At 41.6% G+C, this 24567-nt stretch overlaps 1 protein-coding gene across 6 annotated transcripts in view; it reads left to right on the top strand.

Moving 5' to 3' along the window:
• Positions 1-24567, top strand: part of PDZD2 (PDZ domain containing 2) — a 308625-nt gene that overhangs the window by 224427 nt on the left and 59631 nt on the right. For 5 of the 6 annotated variants that reach the window (XM_054031838.1, XM_054031840.1, XM_054031839.1 and 2 more), the window contains 3 exons: positions 11844-11986; positions 12289-12421; positions 14761-14928. The exons of the other annotated variant lie outside the window; for it this stretch is intronic. In XM_054031838.1, the coding sequence (XP_053887813.1) occupies positions 11844-11986; positions 12289-12421; positions 14761-14928 (444 nt within the window). The remainder of the gene's footprint in view (positions 1-11843; positions 11987-12288; positions 12422-14760; positions 14929-24567) is intronic. 6 annotated transcript variants of the gene reach the window in all.

A 24567-nucleotide genomic window follows, 5' to 3' on the forward strand; every position in this document is an offset into this window, starting at 1 on the left:
GTACACCTGGCAACCCTATCCTTGGACGGAAGGCGCTATGTATTGACAATGCGAAGTATTATACAGTGAGCAGTAGTTACGTGAGCAGCTTATTCACCAGATTTTGATGAAGTAGAGACTACATGATCATATTTTAGCCGTGGAAAGTTATTGTTTTAATATGCATATGAGTAAATCAGACCGGTTGAAATACATCTTTAATTTTTATCATGGTACCTATAGCTTAGTTGGCTCATTTTATGACAAACTGTTTGCTACATTCAGTCGTGTTATTTGCTTCCTTGTTTAAATTATTTGTCTCTGTAAAAGCTGAAGGACTTTGAATTATGCCTCACTTTGTAGTTTGGAAAGGCTGACAGCTGCAATGATGCTTTCTGCCATTTAGCATCTGTAAATACAGTACTGCAGTTTGCCTTGCACATTTTGGGTAATGGAAAGGCATCTTCACTTGGCCAAACATAAGAATAGGCTAAACGCACAGTCTAGCAGCAAGAAATAGAGGCTTGAAGTGATGAATAATAATAATAAAAAAGAATTTCTAATCAACCTATTTTGCTGAAGTGAAAAACTACTCTGTGCCAGATCCTTAGCTAGTATGAACCTGCATAGATCTATTGAAGCAGATGGAGCTAAGTTGATTTACAATAGCTTTTTGGCAACATAATTGGAGATTATTATTTCATCAAGATTATTATGTATTTATACGAGGCATATTTTAGGGATAAGTAACTTGGCTTTTAGTTTTCATCATAGATATCTTTAGCTTTTTAAAGATCTCCTCTCAGGCTGTTTCTGTTCGTGGGCCTTTTATTCTTTTTATCATAATGTGATTTATTTTGCATTAGCTTCCAGCTGTCTTCAGTGTGAATCTTCGGGCTTCTTTAGCTGCTGTTGTGATGTCTCGAAGCTTTAACTTGGACTATGATGAAAATGCCCTTCCTTTGTCTGTGTAGACTAAGATTAACGTGTGCTGGATCTGCGAAGCTCTTCGCGGCAGGGGCTGTCTTTTACTGTATGCCTGTACAGCACCTAGCACAATGGGCTCTTGATCTTGGATGGGGCCGCTAGGTACTTTTGTAATACTACTCCTGATACAGCAAATGATTCATTTATAGCCAGTCAGTTTCCATCTTCCCTTAAAACAACAGTAATTACAGATTTACTGGAGAAGTCTCCATTGCTACTAAATTTCTATTAATCTATTCCAAACTTTTCCATTCTTTGCATAGGTTTAGGTAAAAGCTATAGCTTTGGTAGCTGCAGTTTTGCATTTTAAAGAATTGCAATTATTGGGGTTACTCTATGACCCAAACACCTAGGGTGCCAATGTCATGCCAGGTGTACCCTGACTTCAAGGCAAGTACTGTAAGTGCTTCAGTAGTTGGCTTTGCAGGCACTAGCTCTGGGTGGGTCCCAATAATCACTCAGACACATGGCTAAGGGAAAGGGTGTTTTATTAGGGCTCTCAGGGAAGGAAAAGGTTGCAGATACCCCAAGTATAGAGAATTAAACAGTTACAGTTCAAAGTGAGCACTATCAGTTCTTGTTTGGGTCCCTGGGGCAGCCAGGTCGAGAGTTAGAGCATTTCAGGCCTAGTGCCTGGGGGAGCCTCTCCAGTCCAGTCTCCATTCAAGCAAATAAGCATTTGTGAGGTTCCAGGCCAGGCTCAGGTAGTGTCTCGCATTAGGGTCCCTTTCCCAGCCATTGCGGCTCTCCCATAAGTCCCTCACAGACCTGCACCCAGCTGTGACATCTGGCAGTCAGAGCCTGTTCCACATGCAGCTCAGACCACAGTTCCTGGGGCTTCTCTCTGCTCCCGATGCCTTGTGGCTCCCCCTCCCAAGCACAGTGCAGCCATGTCATTGTTCAGGACCTTTCTACTTACTAGGCCAGAAGGAGAGTGCAGTGGGCAGGGTGCTGATGGAAAGCACAATCTCAGCTTAGTCAGGGAGTAGGAGATGTACAGCAAGGAGGGGGCTGGGGGGAGGTGTAGTCCCCTGCTTTGCAGATCCATCCCATGTTAATCTAAATGCTAAATGCATTTTGTTCTAGATTTAGCATGCACCAAAGCCCTTTTGGGAGGAATCAGATGTAATCTGGTAGCAATTATTGACAAGAAAGTGTTAATGCATTTTCTTGACCCATGGCTTACATCATTAGAAATGGAGTAACTAGATAGGTGGTACAGGAGTGGGTATGGTTTGCATGCATCTTATTATTTGTATTACCGTAGTACCTAAGGGTCTCAACTGAGACTGATGCCCCATTATGGTAGATCCTGTACAAAGACCTACTAAGAGACAGTCCTGGTCCCAAAATGTATACAATCTAAAGAGAGAGATTTCTGCCCTTACGTGAGTGTTGGTGGTAAATATGGATAAATATCCATAACGACTGTTTTCCAGAATGGAAGACCTAACTTTAGCTGAATGTATGTTCCTGTCATTTTATGCATGAATGATTCTGTGAAAATATTTGAAACCAAACTGACTTTATTGATATTGCACAATATGTTGTTTAGTGCTATAATACTATAGTTGTAAGTCACTATTATAAAGCTATGTATGTTTGCTCTGATATGGTACTGAAAATATTACATAAAGCGAAAAGATCCTTTCAGAATTCTAATATGGATAGATGCAAAATGGGTCCAAATATCTGTGCAGTTGCACCCATATTGAATTTAGTCCACTGTGAGAAGTGATATTTTTCTTCAAGAAGTTTTAAAATACCCAGTTGGTCATGTCAACCTAGCAACATAATGAGCACATGCAAATATTTGTGAAAATGCAAAGGAATCCTAATCTTTAAATGTCTGTTTTTTCAGAGAGTAGCATTGCATAAAACCCTCTGATCAGTGAGAGCTGAGAATTCCATTTGCCTCTCCTGGAATAAAATTTCAGTAGAGGGCAAAAGGAAAAGGAAAAAAGGGGAATAGCTTTAAGAGGCGCAGGCCATGTGGTGACAGTTCAAGACAGCAAATGACTCCAACAGATTTTTTTTTAAAGGGTGATTATGTCGTTCAGGTGCTTGCAATGGCAAATAAAATGTTTAAAACCCCAGCCAAGAAAATGATGTCAGCACCTAGTCTGCCAATAGAGATGATTCCCTGGAGGTCATTCTGCTTCGAGTATCAGCGTTTTCATCCTGTCATCTGCAATACCTATTTTGTGGCTCTACGTTTTAAATTATTTATTCTAAATATTCCCCAGGCCTTGTGTCCCAGGATCCTTCTCTTGCTGCTTTCTTCCTTTGGATGGAAAGCAAATATATCCTTCTCACCTTTCAGTAAAAAGCTTCGTCCTGTCCAAATGAGCAATGAACCAAACTTGCTGAGATATCAAGCATCAAGGCAGCTGTTTTAACAACTCAGCTCTTTAAATTATACAGATAAATTCTCTTAAACCAACATCAGTGTAGAACAGTAGAGTAAACCATTGGTGTGAATCACAGTTGGGAATATGCTGTTGGTTACTACATATTCCTGAGACACTGAAAGTTCACATCGTGAAACCTGCATAGTTAACATTAATGGCTGGATCTTCAAAATGGCTCCAGAGAGACCAGAGGCAAGAGGTCTTGTGTTAGATAAGAGCCGTGGGTGTGGATGATGGTTCATGAGATTGAAAATGGGCTAGAGAATGGTTCACGGGTAGGCCATTAGCTCGCATCTAGCCCCTGTTTGGTAGTTGGGAAGATTGAATTGGTGCTGCCCATGTTGTACTTCTTAAAAAGGTCTTCAACTTCCAGTGCTGAAGCAAAGAGCTGGGTGGTAGTAGATCAATTTCAGAAACAGTCGGTCTTGGGGAACTTACTAGGCATTAGAGATGGCCAAACTATTCACATTGAGCAAGTTATTAATTAATTTAGCCTGCTTGCAGATGGTCTACAAACAGACTTCTAAAAAAATGAATTTGTCCATTATTCAAAATAATTGAACTTGCTTCACTAGTAATAAAAGCAAGGTCTCGTGTACACACACCTGCCTCTAAAAATATGAAATAAAGGAACAAGGCAGAGTCCCTTCTAAACAGACCATTCTTTAAAGTATTCCAAAGAAAATCAGAGAATGAAATCTACCTGCTATACATTATTGAAATAATTGCTCCATTAAAAACCTGAAAAAAATCATATCAAGTTTCCATTGCTGAGAGCATGATTCAATAATGATAATATTTAGGATGCATAGAATGATGGCTATTCACTAATTCTTCATGTCAACACACTTAGCTGGATTCACTAAACCTAGTGCATGGAGGAGTAAATTAATCTACCAGCTACCGCCTTGTTTCATGCACCAGAATGGGGGATTCAACCCAAGAGAGGGCAAGCAGTGGTATCTTTGCTTTCCCTCAGTGCTGTTGTGTGAATCTACTTCAGTTTCTCCCAAATGCCCCACCAGTGGAGGATGCTGTGGGGAATGCCTCCTGCCTCGTTTTGGGGCTTTATTGGCCCTCTAGTGTAAGGGGCTGTGACTGCATTGTACCGTCAACGATGATCAGCCTTCTGCCTTGAAGGCCTTATGCCAGGGATTACATCCTGGGTTGCATCTGGTCCCCATTCTGTTTTGCCCACTACAGGATTTATTGTCTTGTGGTTCTTCTGCCCTGAGTGAAAAGCTGACAGTGTGATAACCAAGTTGATGTTGTGGGACAGGGGATGGATCACTTGATGATTGCCTGATTACCTGTTCTATTCATTCCCTCTCAATCATATGGCAACTGTTGGAAGACTGGACACTGGGCTAGATGGACCATCGGTCTGACCCAGTATGATGTTCTTATGTAAGTCCTTTGAGGTCCACTGCAAATGCTGCTTTGGTATTTAAGAAAGTCTCTGTGGCTTCAAAGCAAGCAAAATGGCAGATGAAATTCAGTGTTGATAAATACGAAGTAATGCACATTGGAAAACATAATCCCAAGCAAACATACAAAATGACGGGGGTCTACATTACCTGTTTTCATTCAAGAAAGAAATCTTGGAGTCATTATTTTCTGAAAATGTCCACTCAATGTGCAGCAGCAATAAAAATAAACAAAAACAAAATAACCCAAACAAATCTAACAATGTTAGGAACTGTTAGGAAGGGATAGATAATAAGACAGTAAATATCTTGAATACTTGAATATTGCATACAATTCTGACCATCCCAAAAAGATATATTAGAATTGGAAAAGATACAGATAGACAACAAAAATGATTAAGTGTATGGAACAGCTTCTGTATGAGAAGAGATTAAAAAGACTGGGACATTCCATCTTGGAATAGAGATGACTAAGAGGGGATATGATAGAGGTCTATAAAATTATGATTGGTGTGGAGAAAGTGAATAAGGTGGTGTTATTTACTCCTTCACATAATAGAAGAACCAAGGGTCACCCAATGAAATTAATAGGTAGCAGATTCCAAACAAACATAAGGAAGTATTTCTTCACACAACATGCAGTCAACCTGTGGAACTCATTGACAGGGGATGTTGTGAAGCCAAAACTATAACAGGATTCAAAAGAGAACTGAATAAGTTCATGGGTAAGTCTATTGATGGCTATTAGCCAAGATGATCAGGGATGCAACATCATGCTCTGAATGTCCCTAGCTTCTGATTACCAGAAGCTGGGAATGGGCTACAGGGCCTAGATCACACGATGATTGCCTCTGAAGTGATTCCTCATTCCCTCTGAAGCACTTGGCATTGGCCACTTTCAGAAGACAGGATACAAGACCATTGGTCTGACCCAGCATCACCATTCTTATGTTCCTATGTAAGTCCTTTGAGGTCCACTGCAAAGGCTGCCTTGTTATTTAAGAAAAACTGTGGCTTCAAAAGGCAGCTTTGTGGCAGATGAGGGAGCACTGTTTGTTTCCTATTTTTGCATCATGCGTCAACTGTGAGATTCTTTAGCAGCCGTCAGTACTGTAAATCTTGAAAAGCCAATATAATTTAAGATATGTGATTACTGCAACTTTCATAAACCTCTCTGTTTTTATTTAAAGTTTTCTGCTTATTTATGAAAGGGTCTGCTGAAACAATTACTATGGCCTGAGCTGCTGTTTTTAGACTTCTTTCCTTTATATTTTCCATTTTGCTGTCTGGCTTTTGGACTACATATTGCATTTCTGTTTCCATTTATTTACACCTTTCGACTGCCAAATTTTTCTTTCAGATTTCAAAGCAGGGTTTCTTTGTGTATAGATTTGTAGCTTCTTGAACACCGCATACTCAAATTCAATCAAGCCCCTTTAACTCTTACAATTAGCTGCAATGTGGAAAAGGGTCTATCATATTTTATTTATTTTAGTTGGAGGAAAATGTTCCCTTTTGTTTTATTAATGATGGAATCCAGCACTTATGAAATTAAATGTTTGATGTCATGTGCTTGGAGCGGGCATAATGCAAGCTTCCACAGACAGTGCTGGCGATGCACTTCCTTCCTGATCTATAACACACTAGCAATTCCAGATGAAGACTTGTTCTGAATAAAGACTGCCTAATGTGCAGTGGTTTCGTGATATAGAAAAATGGCCTCCAGAGACTGCATTGAAACTAGCAAACTCTATTCTCTCTTGTGTTCCGTTACATGAGATGACCCATTTTCACTTGTAATTAATTGTAGAATGATATTAATACTGTTTTTAAAGTATGCACTTTGAAGTTTGTGATCTGTGAGTGAAAATCTGATCCAAAAACACTTTGCATGTTGAGAAGAACCAAGTTAGAAAAGCAGTACAGCCGCATAAGAATGACACAGCTATAAAAACAGCCACAGAAAAGTATTAGCCACTTAAATGGTCAGGAAGTAATTTGGGCTACTTTCTCTTTTTCCTAGAATATATTAGCCCTCTCACATGAAGTCTGAACTGAAGGAGGTGAGCACTGGCCACTTCCAGAGTGCATTCTGGGGATTAACCATTGAAACCAATTACCAAGGGAAATGTTGGATTTTTCCATCTCTTGATGCAGAAAATCAGATTGGATCACTTTCTAGAAGCTGGAGGAGTACTTGTGGCCCTTTAGAGACTAACAAATTTATTTGAGCATAAGCTCAAACCCACTTCATCGGATGCATGCCACAAGTACTCGTTCTTTTTGCTGATACAGAGTAACATGGCTACCACTCTGAAACCTTTCTAGAAGCTGTACTTTAGCCTACATACAAGTTCCTGGTCTCAGTACAAGGGTAGCTGGTCCCTTCTCACCTTAAACTCGGTGAATCTGTGAAATACTGAACACCCCCAGTGTCAGTGACTGGACTTCACCTCATGGGATCAGGCTGGATAAACTTGTTTTTTCTAGCTTGGCTCTTTGATACACTTGAAATGCTTTGGCTCCATTAGCATTTTGGTTGGGTGGGGGGCTGTTGCGGGAATTTCTTACCTTTACAAATGTGATGACAACTAACTCTGAATTTGATGGAGAAAGTGACTAGAAATTTTCATGAAAACATTAAACTGACCAGCATCAAGAAGTAAATGTAGTTGAACCATTAAGTAATAGTGACTGCTATGATTAAATTCAACATCATCTGGGGCAGGGGTTATACTAAACACCAGCACGGTGCCATTAAACTGCAGTATTGCCTACTCTTGTGATGCTTGGATTTTCCCTAAAGCTTTGGACCCAGGAGTCGTATAATTATACCAGAAACTCTGCTTTCATTTAAAAACAAAGTAAGTTTCCTGTCCCCATGTTTGCAGAGAAAAGCTTGAAAATATGAACCCTAAAAGTTCAAAAGCTAGAATGCAAATAAAAAGAACTCCAAATGTAGAATTTTAAAAAACTCATGATTTTTTTTCTAGCAAATCTCATGATTTTTTGAGGCTGACTCATGGTTCTTGAGCATTTAGGATTAGTAAAAAGAACAGGAGTACTTGTGGCACCTTAGAGACTAACAAATTTATTAGAGCATAAGCTTTCGTGGACTACAGCCCACTTCTTCGTATGCATCCGAAGAAGTGGGCTGTAGTCCATGAAAGCTTATGCTCTAATAAATTTGTTAGTCTATGCATCCGAAGAAGTGGGCTGTAGTCCACGAAAGCTTATGCTCTAATAAATTTGTTAGTCTCTAAGGTGCCACAAGTACTCCTGTTCTTTTTGCGGATACAGACTAACACGGCTGCTACTCTGAAACCTGTTTTTAGGATTAGTAATACTGAAACTGTAGATGGAGAATTTAAATTAAATGAGGACGCTAGTCATAAAGACCTTGAAGTCAAAATCAGGGGCATTAAAATCCTTACAGGGAGTATGGAGGTACTTCAGTTTGTCATTATGGAGTCACAGAAGGTATAGATACCCACCCCTACACATAAAAGGGAGTCGTCTACAGTAAACAAATAGCGTGGACATTCCCCAGACATCTTTTACAAAGATGTTAGCTGCATCAGGTTCATTGACAGCCCATTAGCTCCAGGTAAACAGCTAGTGAAGACAAGCCCCGAAAGACAGTTACCAAAGAGTAGGAGCAAATGTTTAATGTTCAGCATGCAAAAATATAACAGCAAGTTGCCCCAAGGGGCGTATGTGTGGGAAGTGTTTTAACTGTGACTGGTGGTGGTTAATATATTTATTAATGATTTGGAAAGGAGGCGAACAATGAAATGGCCAGATTTCCAGATGACACACACAATTTTTGGTTTTTAAAAACTAGAGAATAAGTTGCCTAACTTCAGCCATTTTTGAAAGTGTTGGCTTGGGAACATTTAATTCAGAGAAGACAAGTACAAGATCATGTCATAATACAAGACCAGAGGGGACAGTCAATATAATTGAAAGTTAACACATTTTAAACTGTTTTTAAAAAAAGGAAATTTTTTTTGCACACATCAGTCTCTTTTGTTGTTTTAGCTGGGGTCAGATTTGGTCACCCTTTCTCAGGCTGAGTAGCCTCTTACTTCACAAGCAGTCCTATCGATTTCAATGGAACTACTTATGTAGTAAAGTAGCACTCAGCCTGACTGAGGGTAGCAGAATCTTGCCATTTGCCATCATGAAGCATGTTGCTGTATAAATTAGGTGCCTGAGAACAGGTCAGCTAATCTTAATTTCTGACTTTTTTTATGCTTAAATTTGTAAAATGCTTAGGAATGTAAGCTATGGCACTACATATTGTAGCTCTTTGTATAATTGGCGTTCCAAAAAGCTTTAGCAAATCATTAAACAAAATTTTATGATAACACTGTTAAACTTTATTGGCAACTAGGGGCTTGTCTACATGGAGACACTCAAGGAAAGTTAATCCAAATTACCTAAAGGTATGAATTTAAAGCGGCTTAGGATATGTCTACACTAGCACTTTCATCGGTAAAAACCACACCATTGACCAACATAAGTTTCACCAACAGAAGCGCCGGTATGGATAGCGCTATGTTGGTGGGAGATGCTCTCCCGCTCACATAGCTCCTGCCGCTCGTTGGAGGTGGTTCAATTATGCCGACAGGTGAGCTATCTCCCGCCAGCATAGAGCAGCTACCCGGGAGACTTTACAGAGGCGCAGCTGTAGCGGGACAGCTGTGCTGCTGTAAGGTCTCTAGTGGAGACATAGTCTTAGTTAAACTGCATTAAACCCTGTGTGGAGACTCTCATTCAGAATTAAAGTGACCTCAATTAAGTTTCTCTTAATTAACTACCCACACGGGGATTTACTGCAGTTTAGCTAATCCATTTTTAATTCACACAGTTAATTTGGATTTAATTTTCCTGAATGTTGCTGTATAGACAAACCCTCAATTCTAAAATGTAATTCCATGATTGGTCACTCAAATGTGCAGCCCGTGTTGAAGTTAATTGTCATCTCTGTAGCTTAATCTTGGGTGAGGGGAGAATTTATGTTTCTCTGCTAAACTATTTTTATTATGAGAGAAGCCAATTTATTATAGCAATAAAAATTCTCCAGAGTGTGCTGGAACTGTATAGCTCCACTTTTAGGGTGGATAAATATACTTGACATTAGTTCTTGTTTTTAACAAGTTATTCCATACTTCACTCTAATTTCCTTCAAAGTATGCCTCATTCTGTCATGGCCTATTATTTAACCAGGAGATCATGCTTTGTTGATGCTTTTGATCCAATCTAAAAACACTGAAGCACATATATTTAACTTTACTCAGGTGAGCAGTCTCCTTGAAGTGAAGTTACACACAGACTCAAATGTTGTCAGGGTCAAGCTCTTAAATTGTATTTTAATCACCGTTTTTAACTCTCCAGATTCAGTTTCCTTACCACTGATGGCTATATTCTATAGATTCTATACCATTTAGCTATCATTTTCCTTTTTGTTCCCAGCCATTTATACACATACTGGGCCTGACCTTGCTGTTTATGTAAAACTCCTATTGGGGTTACATTGCGCTTAAGAGCTTCAGAAAAATTGGGCCAAAAATACTTATGCTACAAAGCCTCACTGTAAAACTTTCCCACCCTGAAGAAGGACTCCGATATACACTGCTTCCTAATAACATGCGTGCTGCTGCCAAGAATTTTAGGTTCACCAGTGCACTTGACAAAGCTGCGTCTCAGAAACAAGTAGCAATTTTTAAATGCTCCCCACAGTGTTTAACTTTATCCAGCGTGAAATGGCAATTCGATCATGGACCTTTTTTTGGTACTGCACTTTTGTGTACTGTAAAAAACGTTGGTTGTGTACAGAGTAGGGTATAGATAAGCGAGAGAGAGAGAGATGACATTTAAGAAATAAACCAAAGCTGAGTGACTTCAACAGCCGAGAAAAGTTGTCTCACAGTTATATGCGTTTCTGCATAGCTCCCAAGTTTGTAAAACTCACAGATTCTATCATAATTATAATCTCATCAACTCCTGTGTAAGAGATTTCAGGTTGGTTTTTTTATACTTTTTTTTTTTTTCTCATTTGGCTTAGTAGTAATCTCAAAACTCTTCCTTTGGGCTTGGTAGAGCCTGAGAGCTATCCCAGTCAGTTCAATGGACATCGTGACTCCTCAGGGCCAGGTCATTCATTTGTGTTCTGTTTCGCTCTGAGCACGTTTAGCCATTTGGATAGGTGTCTGTTTGTTTGTTATCAATTGAAAGAAATAAAAATAAATGTATGTTTTACTGTCAGTTATTATTTACAATCAAGAGTGTGCATACCATTGGCAGCACTAATCATGGGCACTTATGAACTGCAGTTGTTAAACTGAAGGTGATATTTCTAAGTATAGGGAATACTGCAAGTGGCTCTAGAAGGGTAAATACAGCAGTACGGAAGACATCCATGTTGTAATGACATCCATGCTATCCTTGTACCCTTCCAAATATAAGATACCTCACAGCCCTGGAATAACATCTCACTGTTCTGTTCAGTTATTGCAAATGTTTCTGACTTTCAATTAAAACGGTTTTGGACTAAGGTCTCAGCCCTGCAGGCTGCTAAGTATTGCCGAATGGAAAACAGTGCAGCGGTAAAGTGCTAGCACCTGGCATCAGCTCTGTGCCTGGGCAGAAACACTTCAGTACTGTGCAGAGAAATAAACTCAGTACTCGTCAAAGAAAACAGACTTCTGCGCCGAACCTCTGGTCTGTGGTACCTGCTCCCCTCTCAACTTCCTTCACCTTGGATAGTAGATGACAAAGGACTACACTCAGCAGCTCTAGATACTCATGCACTATAAACAAACAGGAGACTTGGGGACTGATTCCAAGCTGAAGTCAGTGGGAGTCTTTTCATTGCTTGCAATGGGCTTTCAATTAGGCCCATAGATAGCCCTACCTGTATTCATCGCTTTCTCCCCACCCTGATTAACTGAATCCTGATTATCTAGGTATTTTCAGGACACTAGTTTATTATCTAAATACAAAATTCAAGGACTCTTTAAACCTTTTCTCTCAGCAAGAAGGATGCCACATCTGGAAGATGCACATGGTGAAGGGGACAGACGGGCTGGGGATCCAGATTACAGGAGGAAGAGGATCAAAGCGATCCCCTCATGGCATCATTGTTGCGCATGTTGAGGAAGGAGGCTCTGCTCACAGGTAATGTAATGTTTGTTCCTTCGCAAGGCTACGTAGGTTTGATTGATCTGTTTACGCCACTTTCAGCAGAACTCAAAAAAGGGGTAAGGGAAGTTGGCTCACATTTCCGTAAAAACATTTATTTACATTGGGACAGAGAGTGGGCTAATAAAATGACAAATATTAGAAAGTCGTTTGGATCCAACTAAGTCGTGCTTTATTCATTTTTCTGCATGCTTGCATTTAAATATAAATTTTCTGCACAGCTTGGCTGTAAGAACCTTTACTTAGGCTCAGAATGCTTCCCCCTTTTTTTTCTATAGGGATGGTAGATTGACAGCTGGTGACGAGCTCCTAATGATCAACAGTCAGTCTTTGGTTGGACTCTCCCATCAGGAAGCTGTGGCTATTCTGCGATCTGCTACAGGTCTAGTGGAGCTGGTGGTAGCTAGCAGGGTAGGTAACTTTACATCTCACTCTCTTCATTGCTGGAATTCTGTGTGTATGTATATATATATGTGTGTGTGTGTGTGTATATATATATATATATATATATATATATATATATATATATATATTTTAGAAGTGTCTGTTACAAACATAAACAAGGCCAGATGTTCAGTAGTCTGGTTGTGCAGATTTGGACATCTAATTTTTGTGCACAGATATAAAAATTGCACATGCACGCACAATAAATCTATGGCAAATAAACAGTGGGATATACAAGATAGTTCATTTGCTTGTACAATCACAGCACATGCCTATGCATTTCTGGCAAACAGCATTTTCTTAAAATATGTAGCCTACAGAACAAAGCAAACTCTTCTCAGCTTCTTTAAATTCTCACCCATATCCTACATATCTGTCACTATCCTTCTGTAATACCTGTGTGCCTGACGTCTCTAGATGTTGTTCTATGTATTTGCATTCTTTATTTTTTTATGTTAGTAGCCTAAAGTAATTTTTTTGCAGTTAAAGTGATGTGACGTTTCATGCAAATAAGATGAAACCAATTTATTAACAGGGCTTAGTCTTTCTTCATCATAGGAGCGATTAGAGATGTGGATCATCATGTAGGCTGAGCATTAAATACGTGCCAAAAAATGGGGTGGTCACTGTTCTTCTAGCCTAGTTGATCCTTTAATTTGGTGGGATATAGATTTTAATTGTACATACAATAGAGAGGCTTAATCTCTTCTGGATGTTCTTTGATAACTCCTTCTAGTGCCCAATGTTCACATTTATCAAAAAGAGAAAATGTCCCAGAGTGTTCAAAGACAAAAACCAAGATGCATGAACTTAAAATTTATGTAGTATTTTAATTAGCCACTGAAGTGCATCAAAGTCCTTTGTCGGGATTACAGTTTAGTATTAACTCTGCCAGTTTTCACCTTGACAACAACGTACTTTGAATAGATGCAAACATGTTCAGTTAGACATTTGGGCTATCTTCCAAAGGGGGCATATCAGCCTACATGAATTCCTTCTTAAAATTCCTTCTCCACTTGTGCTGCAATTACATCTATACAATCAACAAGAATGTTTGCAACATAAAGCTCTTTGGGTTCTGAGCAGACTTTGTGTCAGCACAATCTCTATAGATTCAGTTTTCACATTCCTGGGAAGAGTATTTGCTAGCCTGACAAAGTATGAAGTATATAAATCTTTGCTTTGTTTCGTATAGTAGTCATTCATATTTGAGGATCAGATTTCTAATCAGCCCAAGATAAGAAATAAAGTAAGTGTAGTGAGCTCCATGAGATCCCCTTGGACGTTTGTTCGTATGAGGAAACTGCCACATAAGCCCTGGATTTGTCTTGACAGAAATAGAACGCTCTTGCTCTGTACTTTGTGTTATTATATACACTGGAAAGTAAGCAAGATAATGGAGAATCAGGGCCTGAATGTTCTAGATTCTGGACTTTGTTGAACTGACAGCATTGTGAGGAGAATTTTCATATCACCATTATATGTATGTGTTGTAAGTGTGTGAAGTCTATATATGTATATTTTTTTTCCTGTGAACATGTTATAATCTGCCTCCTGATGTCTCTGAATTCTACAAAACGCATGGAGCTCGTCTACATGCAAAAGTTATTTCATTTTAACAATAGCAATATAATTAAAATGGTACAACCCCCCGCCACCCTCCACCTAGTTTTCCCAGTGTGGCTGCATTGATCCCAGCAGAGCTTATTCCTCTATGGGAAGGGGAATGAATTATACTGGTATAAGGCACATTTGAACTGGTATAACTGTGTTTACATCAGAGGTGTAGCAGTATAACTATTTGGTTAAAAAAAAAAAAAAAAGCCCAAAATACCGCTATGCAAAGCAGTTACATGGGCACAGAAATTGTGTGTAGACGAGGTCATGCATAGAGTATGTCATGCCTATTTTCCTAGAATACTCCCTGGTCTTCCTTACACGTTTGTTGAATGAAATGGACTAGTCATTGTGTAATGACTAGGTCTATGTACACCCAAAATTATGTGGAACTCTTCTGGCTTTTTGTTTCATACAAACTCCCTCCTTGTTCATTGGAAGGTTCACTGATCTTCATGAACCTTCTGAATGAATCTGGGCATGGGAACAGGAAACTTTAGTTTTTACAATTGAAACTTGAAGTTTTAGCACATTGAAATATATAATTGGATTAAATTTGAAAAAATGAGTAATTTGCTTGGGTTTTAATCTGGAGAGCAAATGCCTACTATCAAATAGCAAAGCTTCATTGTGTATTTGAATGGTACACTGTGAGACACATAATGTGTATTTTGTTGCCTTCCTGGTAGGAAGGGAATGAAGAGGAGTCTCTCAAGTATCCATCTACAAGTTTGCCTGACTTACTTAGTACCTGTTCAGTCCAAGATACCGCCTCTTGCACTGATAATAAAGAGAATGAAGAGCCAGAGGATGAAGATGCCAAAGGAGTGAGTGCGTCTCCCGAAGCACAGGTTGCTGTAAGTGTGGCTTTGGTAATCTTTTTATATTGTTACTTGATTTTGATCTGTAGTCATGCCATGTGCTCCTACAGCCTAAAATGTAACCATTCATCTGTGTAAAAAACTCTTAATTAAACTAGCGCTTCCTTTATGTTAAAGATGGTCTACAGAAAACTAAACGGTGTGCTCAACTTGAGATCATGATATCTTTGTATTACCGTCTTGCAGGATTGTGTAAAGTAGCACTGCAAACTTTTATGTCTGTTAGTTACACATGAGTCCGAATGTGTTTTTCTGTAGTTAAATTACATTCCATTCACTTTTAAATGGAAGCTAAGAGAGGTCAACTGAAGTGCCGTGGCTGTGGTATGTTTGTTTCCTCTCTTTGTGTAACCAAACTCTTGAAGATCTGGATCCACAAAGGGGCTTTAGGCATTGTGACACTGAGTGTCACTAACTTTTAGGTGCCTAGAAAATCACAGCAACAACATTGATCCACGAAGCCTGAGTTAGGCACGCCTAGGCTCCCTATACAAAGGATGAGGGGAGAGAGGCACCTTAGAATGCGAGCCACAAAAGCCAGCGCACTAGGCAGGGAGCTACCTAAGCTAGTCAGTGGGAGATACCGACGAGACAGGGATGTGTCCTAAGCCCTGCCCCTCTTTCAGAGATAGGTGCCTAAATCCAAGCTGCTGGGAGGTGCCTGTCTCAGCTACTGATCCACAAATGGGGGGAAGATAGGCATTTCTCTGCCTAACTCATGTATGGGGTCTGATCCATGCTCACAGGCCACCTAACACCACAAAACGGCGAGGGGGAGGACCTTCCTCATTAACCTATAGCCTACTAGTTAGGATACTCACCCAGCATGCAAGAGACCACTGGTTCAAGCACAGGTGACGACTTTTCAAACTGCCGGGGGGTGCTCAACCCCCCAGCTCTGCCCCAGGCCCTGTCCCCACTCCACTCCTTCCCCCCTGGCCCTGGCCCCGCCTCTTCCTGCCCAGTTCCGCCCCCTCCCCTGAGCGTGCCATGTCCCCGCTCCTCCAGCCTCCCTGAACACCGTGAAACAACCGTTTGGGGCAGACAGGAGTGTGTGTGAGGGGTGCTCATCCACAGGGCCCTGGCAGGCGGGAGGCGCTGGGAGAGGGTGTGGGGGAACTGATAGGGGGTTGTTGGTGAGTGCTTAGCACCCACCATTTTTCCCCATGGGTGCTCCAGGGCTGGAGCACCCATGGAATTGGCGCCGATGGGTTCAAGTCCTCCCTTTGCCTGATGAGGAGAAGAGATTTGAACAGGGACCTGCCTCTTCTCAGGTGAGTGGTCTAACCACTGGACCGCAGAGTGATTCTCACTCTCTCTCTAGCCCGGGGCGGGCAAACTTTTTGGCCTGAGGGCCGCATTGGGTTTCGTAAATTGTATGGAGGGCTGGTTAGGGGTTGGGGTCTTGGCCTGGCCCCCACCTCCTATCTGCCCCCCCCCCCCCCCGGGACCCCTGCCCCATCACATCCCAACCCCCCCCCCCCCCCCCCCCGCTTTCTGTCCTCTGACTGCCCCCGGAACCCCACCGCGCCATCCAACCCCTCTTCTCATTCCTGACAGCCCCATCCAACCACCCCTTCTCCCTGTCCCCTGACTGCCTCTGGAACCCCCGGCCCTGTCTGCCCCCTGCCGCCCCATCCAACCCCCCTCTCCTTCCTGACTGCCCCCCCCAAATCCCTGTCCCCATTCAACCCCTGTTCCCCCCGACCCCTATTCACACCCCCGCTCCGAAGTGGGAAAATGTACGTTTTTAGGATAAACATAGTGAAAAGTCTGGACAAGAGATGGAGGTGCACCTATCTTCTCCTGGTTCATAGATCTCTCTGAGGTGTATGTGGGAGACCGACATCCAGATCCTGAGAATGAGGCAGCCATGCGCATGGCAAGAAACATGGGCACCTACAGAACTTGTACTGCAAAAACTTCCACACTGAGTTAGTTTAGGCAACTACAGGGTTAGGCAGCAGCCAAGCAGGGGTGTTTTGAGGATCAAAGTGGTGTCTAAAAACAGGACTTGGACACCCAAGTCCGGGGGTTAGGCACCTAAGTGGATCTGTGTTGAAGTTCTTAGTAGGGCAAACGCCGATTGAAGTCAGTAAGATTTTGTCTGAATAAGACTTTCAGAATTTGGCCCATAATTAAAGTTCTATTTAGATAAATGCTCTAAAATGATAACCTCACTTGCATTCCATTCAAAGCTCCATTCATCAGAAAGGCTAAATGGATTATTATTTATTACTATTATTTATCTGTATTTTGGTAGCACCTAGGAGCCCTGGTCAAGGACCATGACCCCATTGTGCTGTGTGTACAAACACAGAACAAAAACACAGACCCTTCCCCAAAGATCTTATAATCTAGGTATACGAGAAGAGAAAGCAGTTGGAGATGAGGTAACCTTGTTTTCCATAATATTTATACTAAATTCTGAGAGAGAAACATTTGAAGAAAATTGACATCACAGTCTGTTTCTGCCAGCCCAGAGATGGAGGTAACTGGGCCAAATGGAACTCACTTAAGCTTGCAAGCAGGGGCGGCTCTATGGTTTTTGCCGCCCCAAGCATGGCAGTCAGGCGGCTTTCGGCAGCACATCTGTTGGTCATGCAGATTCGGCAGCATACCTGCGAGAGGTCCACTGTTGCCACGCCTTCAGCGGCCCCGCTGCCGAAACTGCGGGACTGGCAGACCTCCTGCAGGCATGCCGCCAAACGCAGCCGGACTGCCCCCTCACAGCGACTGGCAGGCTGCCCCCCACGGCTTGCCCCTCAGGCACTCATTTGCTGCACTGGTGCCTGGAGCTGATCCTGCTTGCAAGGAAAGAGTACGTTTAGATAAGGGGAAGTATATATGTAGGGCTTTTTTTTTTTTTTTTAAACCCTTTGCTCTGCGTGCTTGTGTACCTTTGAGTGAATGAATAAATCTTTGTTTTGAAGAAGCTGTTTTTGGATCACTTTAATCAGCTGCTGTCGCAGGCTGCAGAAGGAAAAGGGCTTACTGGTGTCAAACACAGTTGGGTCTATTGGGTTAACTCAGTTGGTAGACAGAGGCGCTGCTGCCCAGAAACCCACTCAAAGAGATTGGACTGTGTGGTTCCATCCAGAGGAGGGTGAAGACACAGGGAAAGGGGAAACTGACAATGAACACAGGGGAACCAGTGAAACTAACCATGCGTAAAGTACATAGTAACTAATAAACTGTTTCCTCTAGTCCCTTTCAGCTCTAGTTACCTTAGGAGTTATTGTCACAAACATGGGTACTAACTGTTCAGATCAACATGATTTTAAGTTAAGAAGTTTGAGTTTAGATTTGAAAGATGCTACAAAATTATAGGACAAGATTTTTTGTAAGCACTCAGCATTGTCCTGTCTCTGCTCCCGTTGACTTCAATGAGAGAAGTTTGTTCAGCACTGACCACTTCTGAAAATCACACCCTTAATTATAACCCTGATGTATAACTATTGGTGTGTAGCAGATGAGGTGCAAATACACTGAATGAGACATAGTAAAGGACAGATCTATATATATCTCTTTCAGGGCAAGTATTGCAGTTTTATAGGACATTTTTGAGAATTGAAAAACCTGATGCAGCTTGCCTGTGCACAATGAGGTTTATGATGAAGATACGTTTGAATTCAAAAGGGCATTGCCAAGTGTCAAAACGTAGCCATTGGAATTGAACTGAATATGGTTGCCACATATTTCTTTTTTTATTTCAGCTCTCTTCAGGTACTGGATTGTCAGGATTTCCCCTAACTTGCTCTCTTAGCTTTGCTCCCAATCTTTCCGGCCAAGCAGTAGTCAGTCTGGAAGGAACTCCGTAGCACACAAATGAAGAGCTCAGTTTAAAAATATCACTTGGAGACTGCAGTTTAAAAATATCACCCTTGTGGCTTATTTAAAATCCAAGCATTATATTGCACTAAAGCAAAACTTTTATAAATACAGTTTAATTGGAACTCTTTTAGTACCCAGTCTGGCTGTGCAAAGGCCCATTTAACATGGAACACCCCTTCAAGTTCTAACATTAATAAAACTTGTGCCACCAGGCAGGAAAGGGATTATATTAAACTCCTGAGAGTGAATTTGTTTCCGTGATGGTCTAGCCAAAACGTTCCTTAACTTCGCACCCGCAGTTCTGAGGTGAGGCCATGTTGTTGTGTTAAATTGTCTCAAATCACTCTTGGGATTTTAATATAAAAAGGTCCGAGTCTGGTGCTTGTAGTGCTGTTTAGGTTAATTTTACCTATTTGTATGTGTGTAAGCAGGGAGGGGCAGGTAAAATATTATTTCCATTTGGGGGGTGTGTGTGTGTGTGTGTGTGCGCTCATTTTTGTTCTGGAAAGTCTACCATATTCCTTGAACTTTAACCTTCTGCTGGGGTGGAAACGAAAAAGACACAGGAAATATCACTAAGAGGGAAAATAACTTTGGCAAGAGTTTCAGATTTTGGTGACGATTTTGGCTCCCTCAGTGTTTAGGTGCCCAGCTTGAGACTCCTTAACGGGGCTTGATTTTTTCAGACGGTGGCTGCTTAGAACTTTCTGAAAATCTGGCCCCTTGAGGCATCTGAGCACCCACAGTCATAGTCACTGTTGAAATTCGTGGCCTTTTTTTTGTGTGTCTGGTGCTGTTATCTTGTTAAATACAAAATGATAAAGTTAATCAGATTAATAATAATAATTGTTATTGTTACCTAATCTTATATAGCACTTTTCATCAGTAGACCTCAAAGTCATCCCCATTTTACAGATGGGGAATCTGAGGCACGGATCAGGGAAGTGACTTGACCAAGGTTACAGAACAGGCCAGTGGCAGAACCCTGGGAAAATTGTGTTCACTTGTGCATGCACATGGGGGAGCTAAATCCAGGCCTCTGGCACTGCAGTCTCCATTGTCAGGGGAATCTGTGGGTAACAGGATTCTATCTGGGAGCTAGGCCAGGCCAGAAGATGGTTGTGGGGGATCCACGTAAAGGCCTACAAAGATCACTTCAGTCATTCTGGTTGTGTGAGCCACTACTGCTTTACTCAACGTCTGTGGCAGTGCAGGAGGTTTCCTACCAAAGTCTCCTGGCTGTACAACTGCCCAGATGCAGCCTCATTACTGGACCAGGGAAATGCTCCCAGCTGTGTGACCGTTCAGTTCTTGTTGCATGAGTTTTGGTAAGGTTTGCTTTGGCCTTAAATGCTTGCCGTGACTCAAGGTTGCAAACGTCCTGGATACAGAGATTGCTGCAACCCACCGAGATTGAACAGTCCTGCTGTAACAGAAACAGGATGTCATCGGTTAAAGTTTAAATACCTCTGATGTGTGAATTGTGTTTCTTTATTCATGCCAAAACCCACCTTATGTTTTTGGCAAGGTACGCATCCGAAAGAGAATAAATCAACCTGTTTTGTGAATGTTCATCCCAGTTCTTTATTTGAGCCTTAGGAATGTTCAGTTATTTCCCATTGTGAGTCTCTGTGTCTTACTGGAGAATCCTTATGTAATTACCTCTAGCCGTGCGAGTGCAGTAAGGAAGAGGATAACAATGCCAGAAGTTTAAAAAAACACACTGGGGTCAAAAGTTCTTTTGGAAACACTGGAACAGATATTTCAGAGAAAGCATTAGCACTGCAAGGAAACAGGAAGCATAAGTCAACAATTAATTGTGTGTGTGTGGGGGGGGGACATTAATTACTCAGAGGACTCCAGTGTTCAGTCCCATTAGGGCATTGCAATTTTAGAAATCAACTCTGAAATACAACTGTAAATGGAATTGCTATGTCCAAAACCCCCTTTTTGCAAATAATATACTTTACGCTGAAAGGGATTTTGTTAGGAGAAATAGAGAAGAGAGAGATTTGGGGTCAGATTATGGGGAGCCCCTGCAGAGGTGTACTGGGAAAGGATACAAGGAGCCTTCCCTCATTGCAGCCCTGTGCCAGATACAGCTGCAACTCCTGCACTCTTCTGGTATAGGGGCTTCTCCCTCATAGTGCCTCCTCAGGCACCAGGCACCCCAGACAGTCCTGGCCCCTCCCCTTCTTAGCATCACCTGGAGAGTTGCCAGCTGTGAATGCTACACTCCTTTTGAAGCACTCCGGCGCTGTGTGCCAAGTTACTCCAGGAGGCAGTGTGCTTTCCTGAGGTGCAGTACCTCCTAATGTGCCAGATCAACCCCCAAGTCCTGCTTACATAGGGCTGTGACTAACAATAGATCTCATAATGAATATAGCAAAGTGGGAAAATGTACGTTTTTAGGATAAACATAGTGAAAAGTCTGGACAAGAGATGGCTGCAAAAAAGTCTAGGGGCCAAATCCAGTTTGCCTTGTTCATGTGAGTATTCCTGGTGCATCCAAGTAATCCCAACTGCTGTATCACATTACAAGAAGCTAAAAGGACTCCTTCCTGCTAAGACTCTTCCATGTAAGCAATTACTTCAGTTGCCACAGGGATGTTGTATACTCACAAAGGGGAGGTGGCATCTGCCATCATGAATGGGAACAGGTGGTGGCGAGGTGACAGGTTGTCTGATAAGATGTGATCCACACTATGGATGAGTTTGAGAAACTCCTGGAAGACATTAAGGTGCCCTTCATGCTCGCTAGGTTTGTAATTCTTATTCTTCCATGTAAAATGTTTGAAAGTCAGCACAGTAATGGAAACATACTTCATCTGCAATGCAGGGTCTCCAGGCCCCTTTTCTTCTGTGAATGAGATTTCTTTCCACAAAGCAGCAGATATAGTAGCCAGCTATTTCTCTCTTGGCCACTTGGATAGCTGCCCAGGTTTGGTGGAAATGAACTGCCTTTAGCAACCTAAAAATAACCTCCCCGTGACATTAGAATGAAACGGATACTATCATGGCCCTGCAGTCTAGCAGAAGTTAACATAAAGATAATACAGGCACCAGGAATTTGAGAGTTATCATAAATGCTGTTTTATCACATCTGCAGATTGTTTATCCCCAAATTCTTGTAACTGTATATAATCCAACCCTAGCTGGGATCAGTTAAATTATATTTTAGACATGCTGTGCTTAAAATACAATCCACATAATATGTACATAAGGTATGAAAGACACTAGATACCCAAGTATTGCATATCGTGCTATGTACTCAGTATGACACAAACAATGTTTTTAAAACTAATTCCAAAGTGCTATACCAAAAACATCATGGAAATGTACCCTCCAATTGTTGGCTTTGATAGTGTAAGCGAGATCTGATGCTCTCAGCAGAGCTATTTTTACATTGTGACTAGGCATCAAGACTGCTTCCTGTGTTCTTCCAACCTCAGTATGTGAACAAAAAGTCCCCCTGAAAATAAAATAAAGCAGCTATATTCTCTGTTGTCATATATGGAATCACAATCTATCTTAAACGGGACAATTATTAGAGAAAACAATTACAAACTGCAAACACAAATAAACAGGCTTCCACACAGCTTGAGTTCCTAGTTTGTCTCCTTCGTTTACCTTCCAAGAGCTTCTTGGAATTCTATGCAGCACACAGAGACATCTAGTGGCTGAATAACATACTGCAAATAAACATATTACCCTTTCTAACATTGTCTTCAAATCCTGAATATTGAAACAAAAATAGAACAAGAGTGTTATAGATTTTTCGGAAATGTTTATAATTAATTAAATTTAATTCAGTCCAAAAGCTGTTTAAGGTGAAAAAGCATGTTATATAGCAGACGAAATCAAAGCTAATCTAAAGAATGATGAGAGGTTGGTTTAGCTGGGTGGATCTCATTATCTCTAGGGCCAAGAGGGAACCTGTCAGTGGCTGCCTCCCCTTGAAGATCTCTGCCACAACAGAGACTAATGGCACAAGCAATTTCCGGTGTTTCTTTCTATTTAAAGGGACATTTTTCTTAATTTTAAAAATCACTTTTATTCACTTTAACTTTTAATAGCCAGTTGGAAGCATGGAAATGAACCCTTTACCTAACCCTGCAAGCTACCACCCACGGGTGGGTCTGTGGTGCCAGCACAGAGTGACATTGGCATCAGAGGTCCACCTGCATTGAATAACTTGTAAGATCTGGGCTTATGTTCTTTCCCTTCTGTCCCATGGAGCCAGCAAATTATTGTAGGTTTGAATGAGAGTGCTAGGGTGCTGACACTGATTTCTAAAGAAATTATTGAAGCATTTGTTAGGGGGAAGAGTATATTGAGGGTTAAATTTTCCTATGTGGGTAACCAAACTACACCCCAAATCCTCTTCACCTGGTGTGCTGTGCAGTCACCCACAGGTACCTAGATATGCGGTAACTGATCTTGTGCTCATGAATGCTGGGGTACATTTCAAATGCCGGGTTTGCACACACCTAGCTAGGTACCACCTGAAAAATTTTCCACTAAAGAAATACAGGGATTTAGTAAACTGACATAAAAATCAAGATCGATCAGAGTTTGCAGCTGTCACATTGAGCAGTAGTGTCCCTTTTAAAAAGTAAAGCGTCAGACCTCTGTGGTATTATTCTGTATACTCATGCTGTTGAATTCAGTAGAGTGATAGACCAAGCACTCTTAAGGAGACCACTTTTGAATTGTTTATGTAGCATTTCCATCTATTCAGAAAATTACAGGGTGGTTCCAGCTGTTGAACATTTAACTTGCTTCCTGATTTCCTTGCCAGGCATGAAAGCAGAGGTTTCAAGCATGTTCATTTAGTGAATGATGGGTTCAAAGGAGGTACAAGTTGCACACTGTGGGACCAGCAAGTGCAATTTCCAGAGCCGCCCCTCAGGAAAGCCTGCCAGTGTTTGCTTCACCAAAGGAAGCAAACTTTAACATGCAGCTTGTCTCCTCTGGAAACCCCATAGGTCGAGACTGCCTTGGTAAATGTGGTGTATCAAAGGATCCCCTGGATGTCTGGGCGATGCCAGGCACCTTCATCCCCTCTCTACTTTGGGTTATAACAGGGATTCTCAAACTGGGGGTCGGGACCCCTCAAGGAGTTGTAAGGATATTACCTGGGGGGTCGTGAGCTGTCAACCTCCACCCCCAAAACCCGCTTTGCCTCCAGCATTTATAATGGTGTTAAACGTACAAAAAAGTGTTTTTAATTTAGGGGGGGGGTTTGCACTCAGAGGCTTGCTATGTGAAAGGGTCACCAGTACAAAAGTTTGAGAACCACTGGGTTATAACATTAAGACCCCAACTCAGTCCTTACTTGTTGTGGAGGGAGCAGCTTCTCTGGGTTTTCCATGGTGCCAGTTGTCGTACTAGCTAAACACTTACCTGGTTAATTAGATCTCCAGAGTGAGGCCCCTAGTAAACTTCATGGTGTTTCCTGCTCAGCTCCCAGCCCTGGTTCTGCCTGGATTTCTGTTTCCTGGAAATGTTTCTATCATTCAGATCATGGAGGGAATGCTTTGTCAAAAAGGAGGGTCTTGTAGCATGCCCTAAAGCTGATTAACTCTGGATCAGCCTAAATCGTTCCATGAGCTTGTTCCACAGCCAGAGCCCCCCAGCCAAGGATGCTTTATCTGTAGTTCCCAGGCATATCAACCTGAGCTTTGTAAGCTGCATTATCCAAGAGCAGGGAGCAGCTGTTTTGCTGGGCCATAGAGGCAGCTGCTGATAGAGCTGAGTTCTGACTTGTTAACGGCTTTG

The sequence above is a fragment of the Malaclemys terrapin genome, chromosome 6 (genome assembly GCF_027887155.1).
Source record: "Malaclemys terrapin pileata isolate rMalTer1 chromosome 6, rMalTer1.hap1, whole genome shotgun sequence".
Lineage (NCBI taxonomy): Eukaryota > Metazoa > Chordata > Testudines > Emydidae > Malaclemys > Malaclemys terrapin.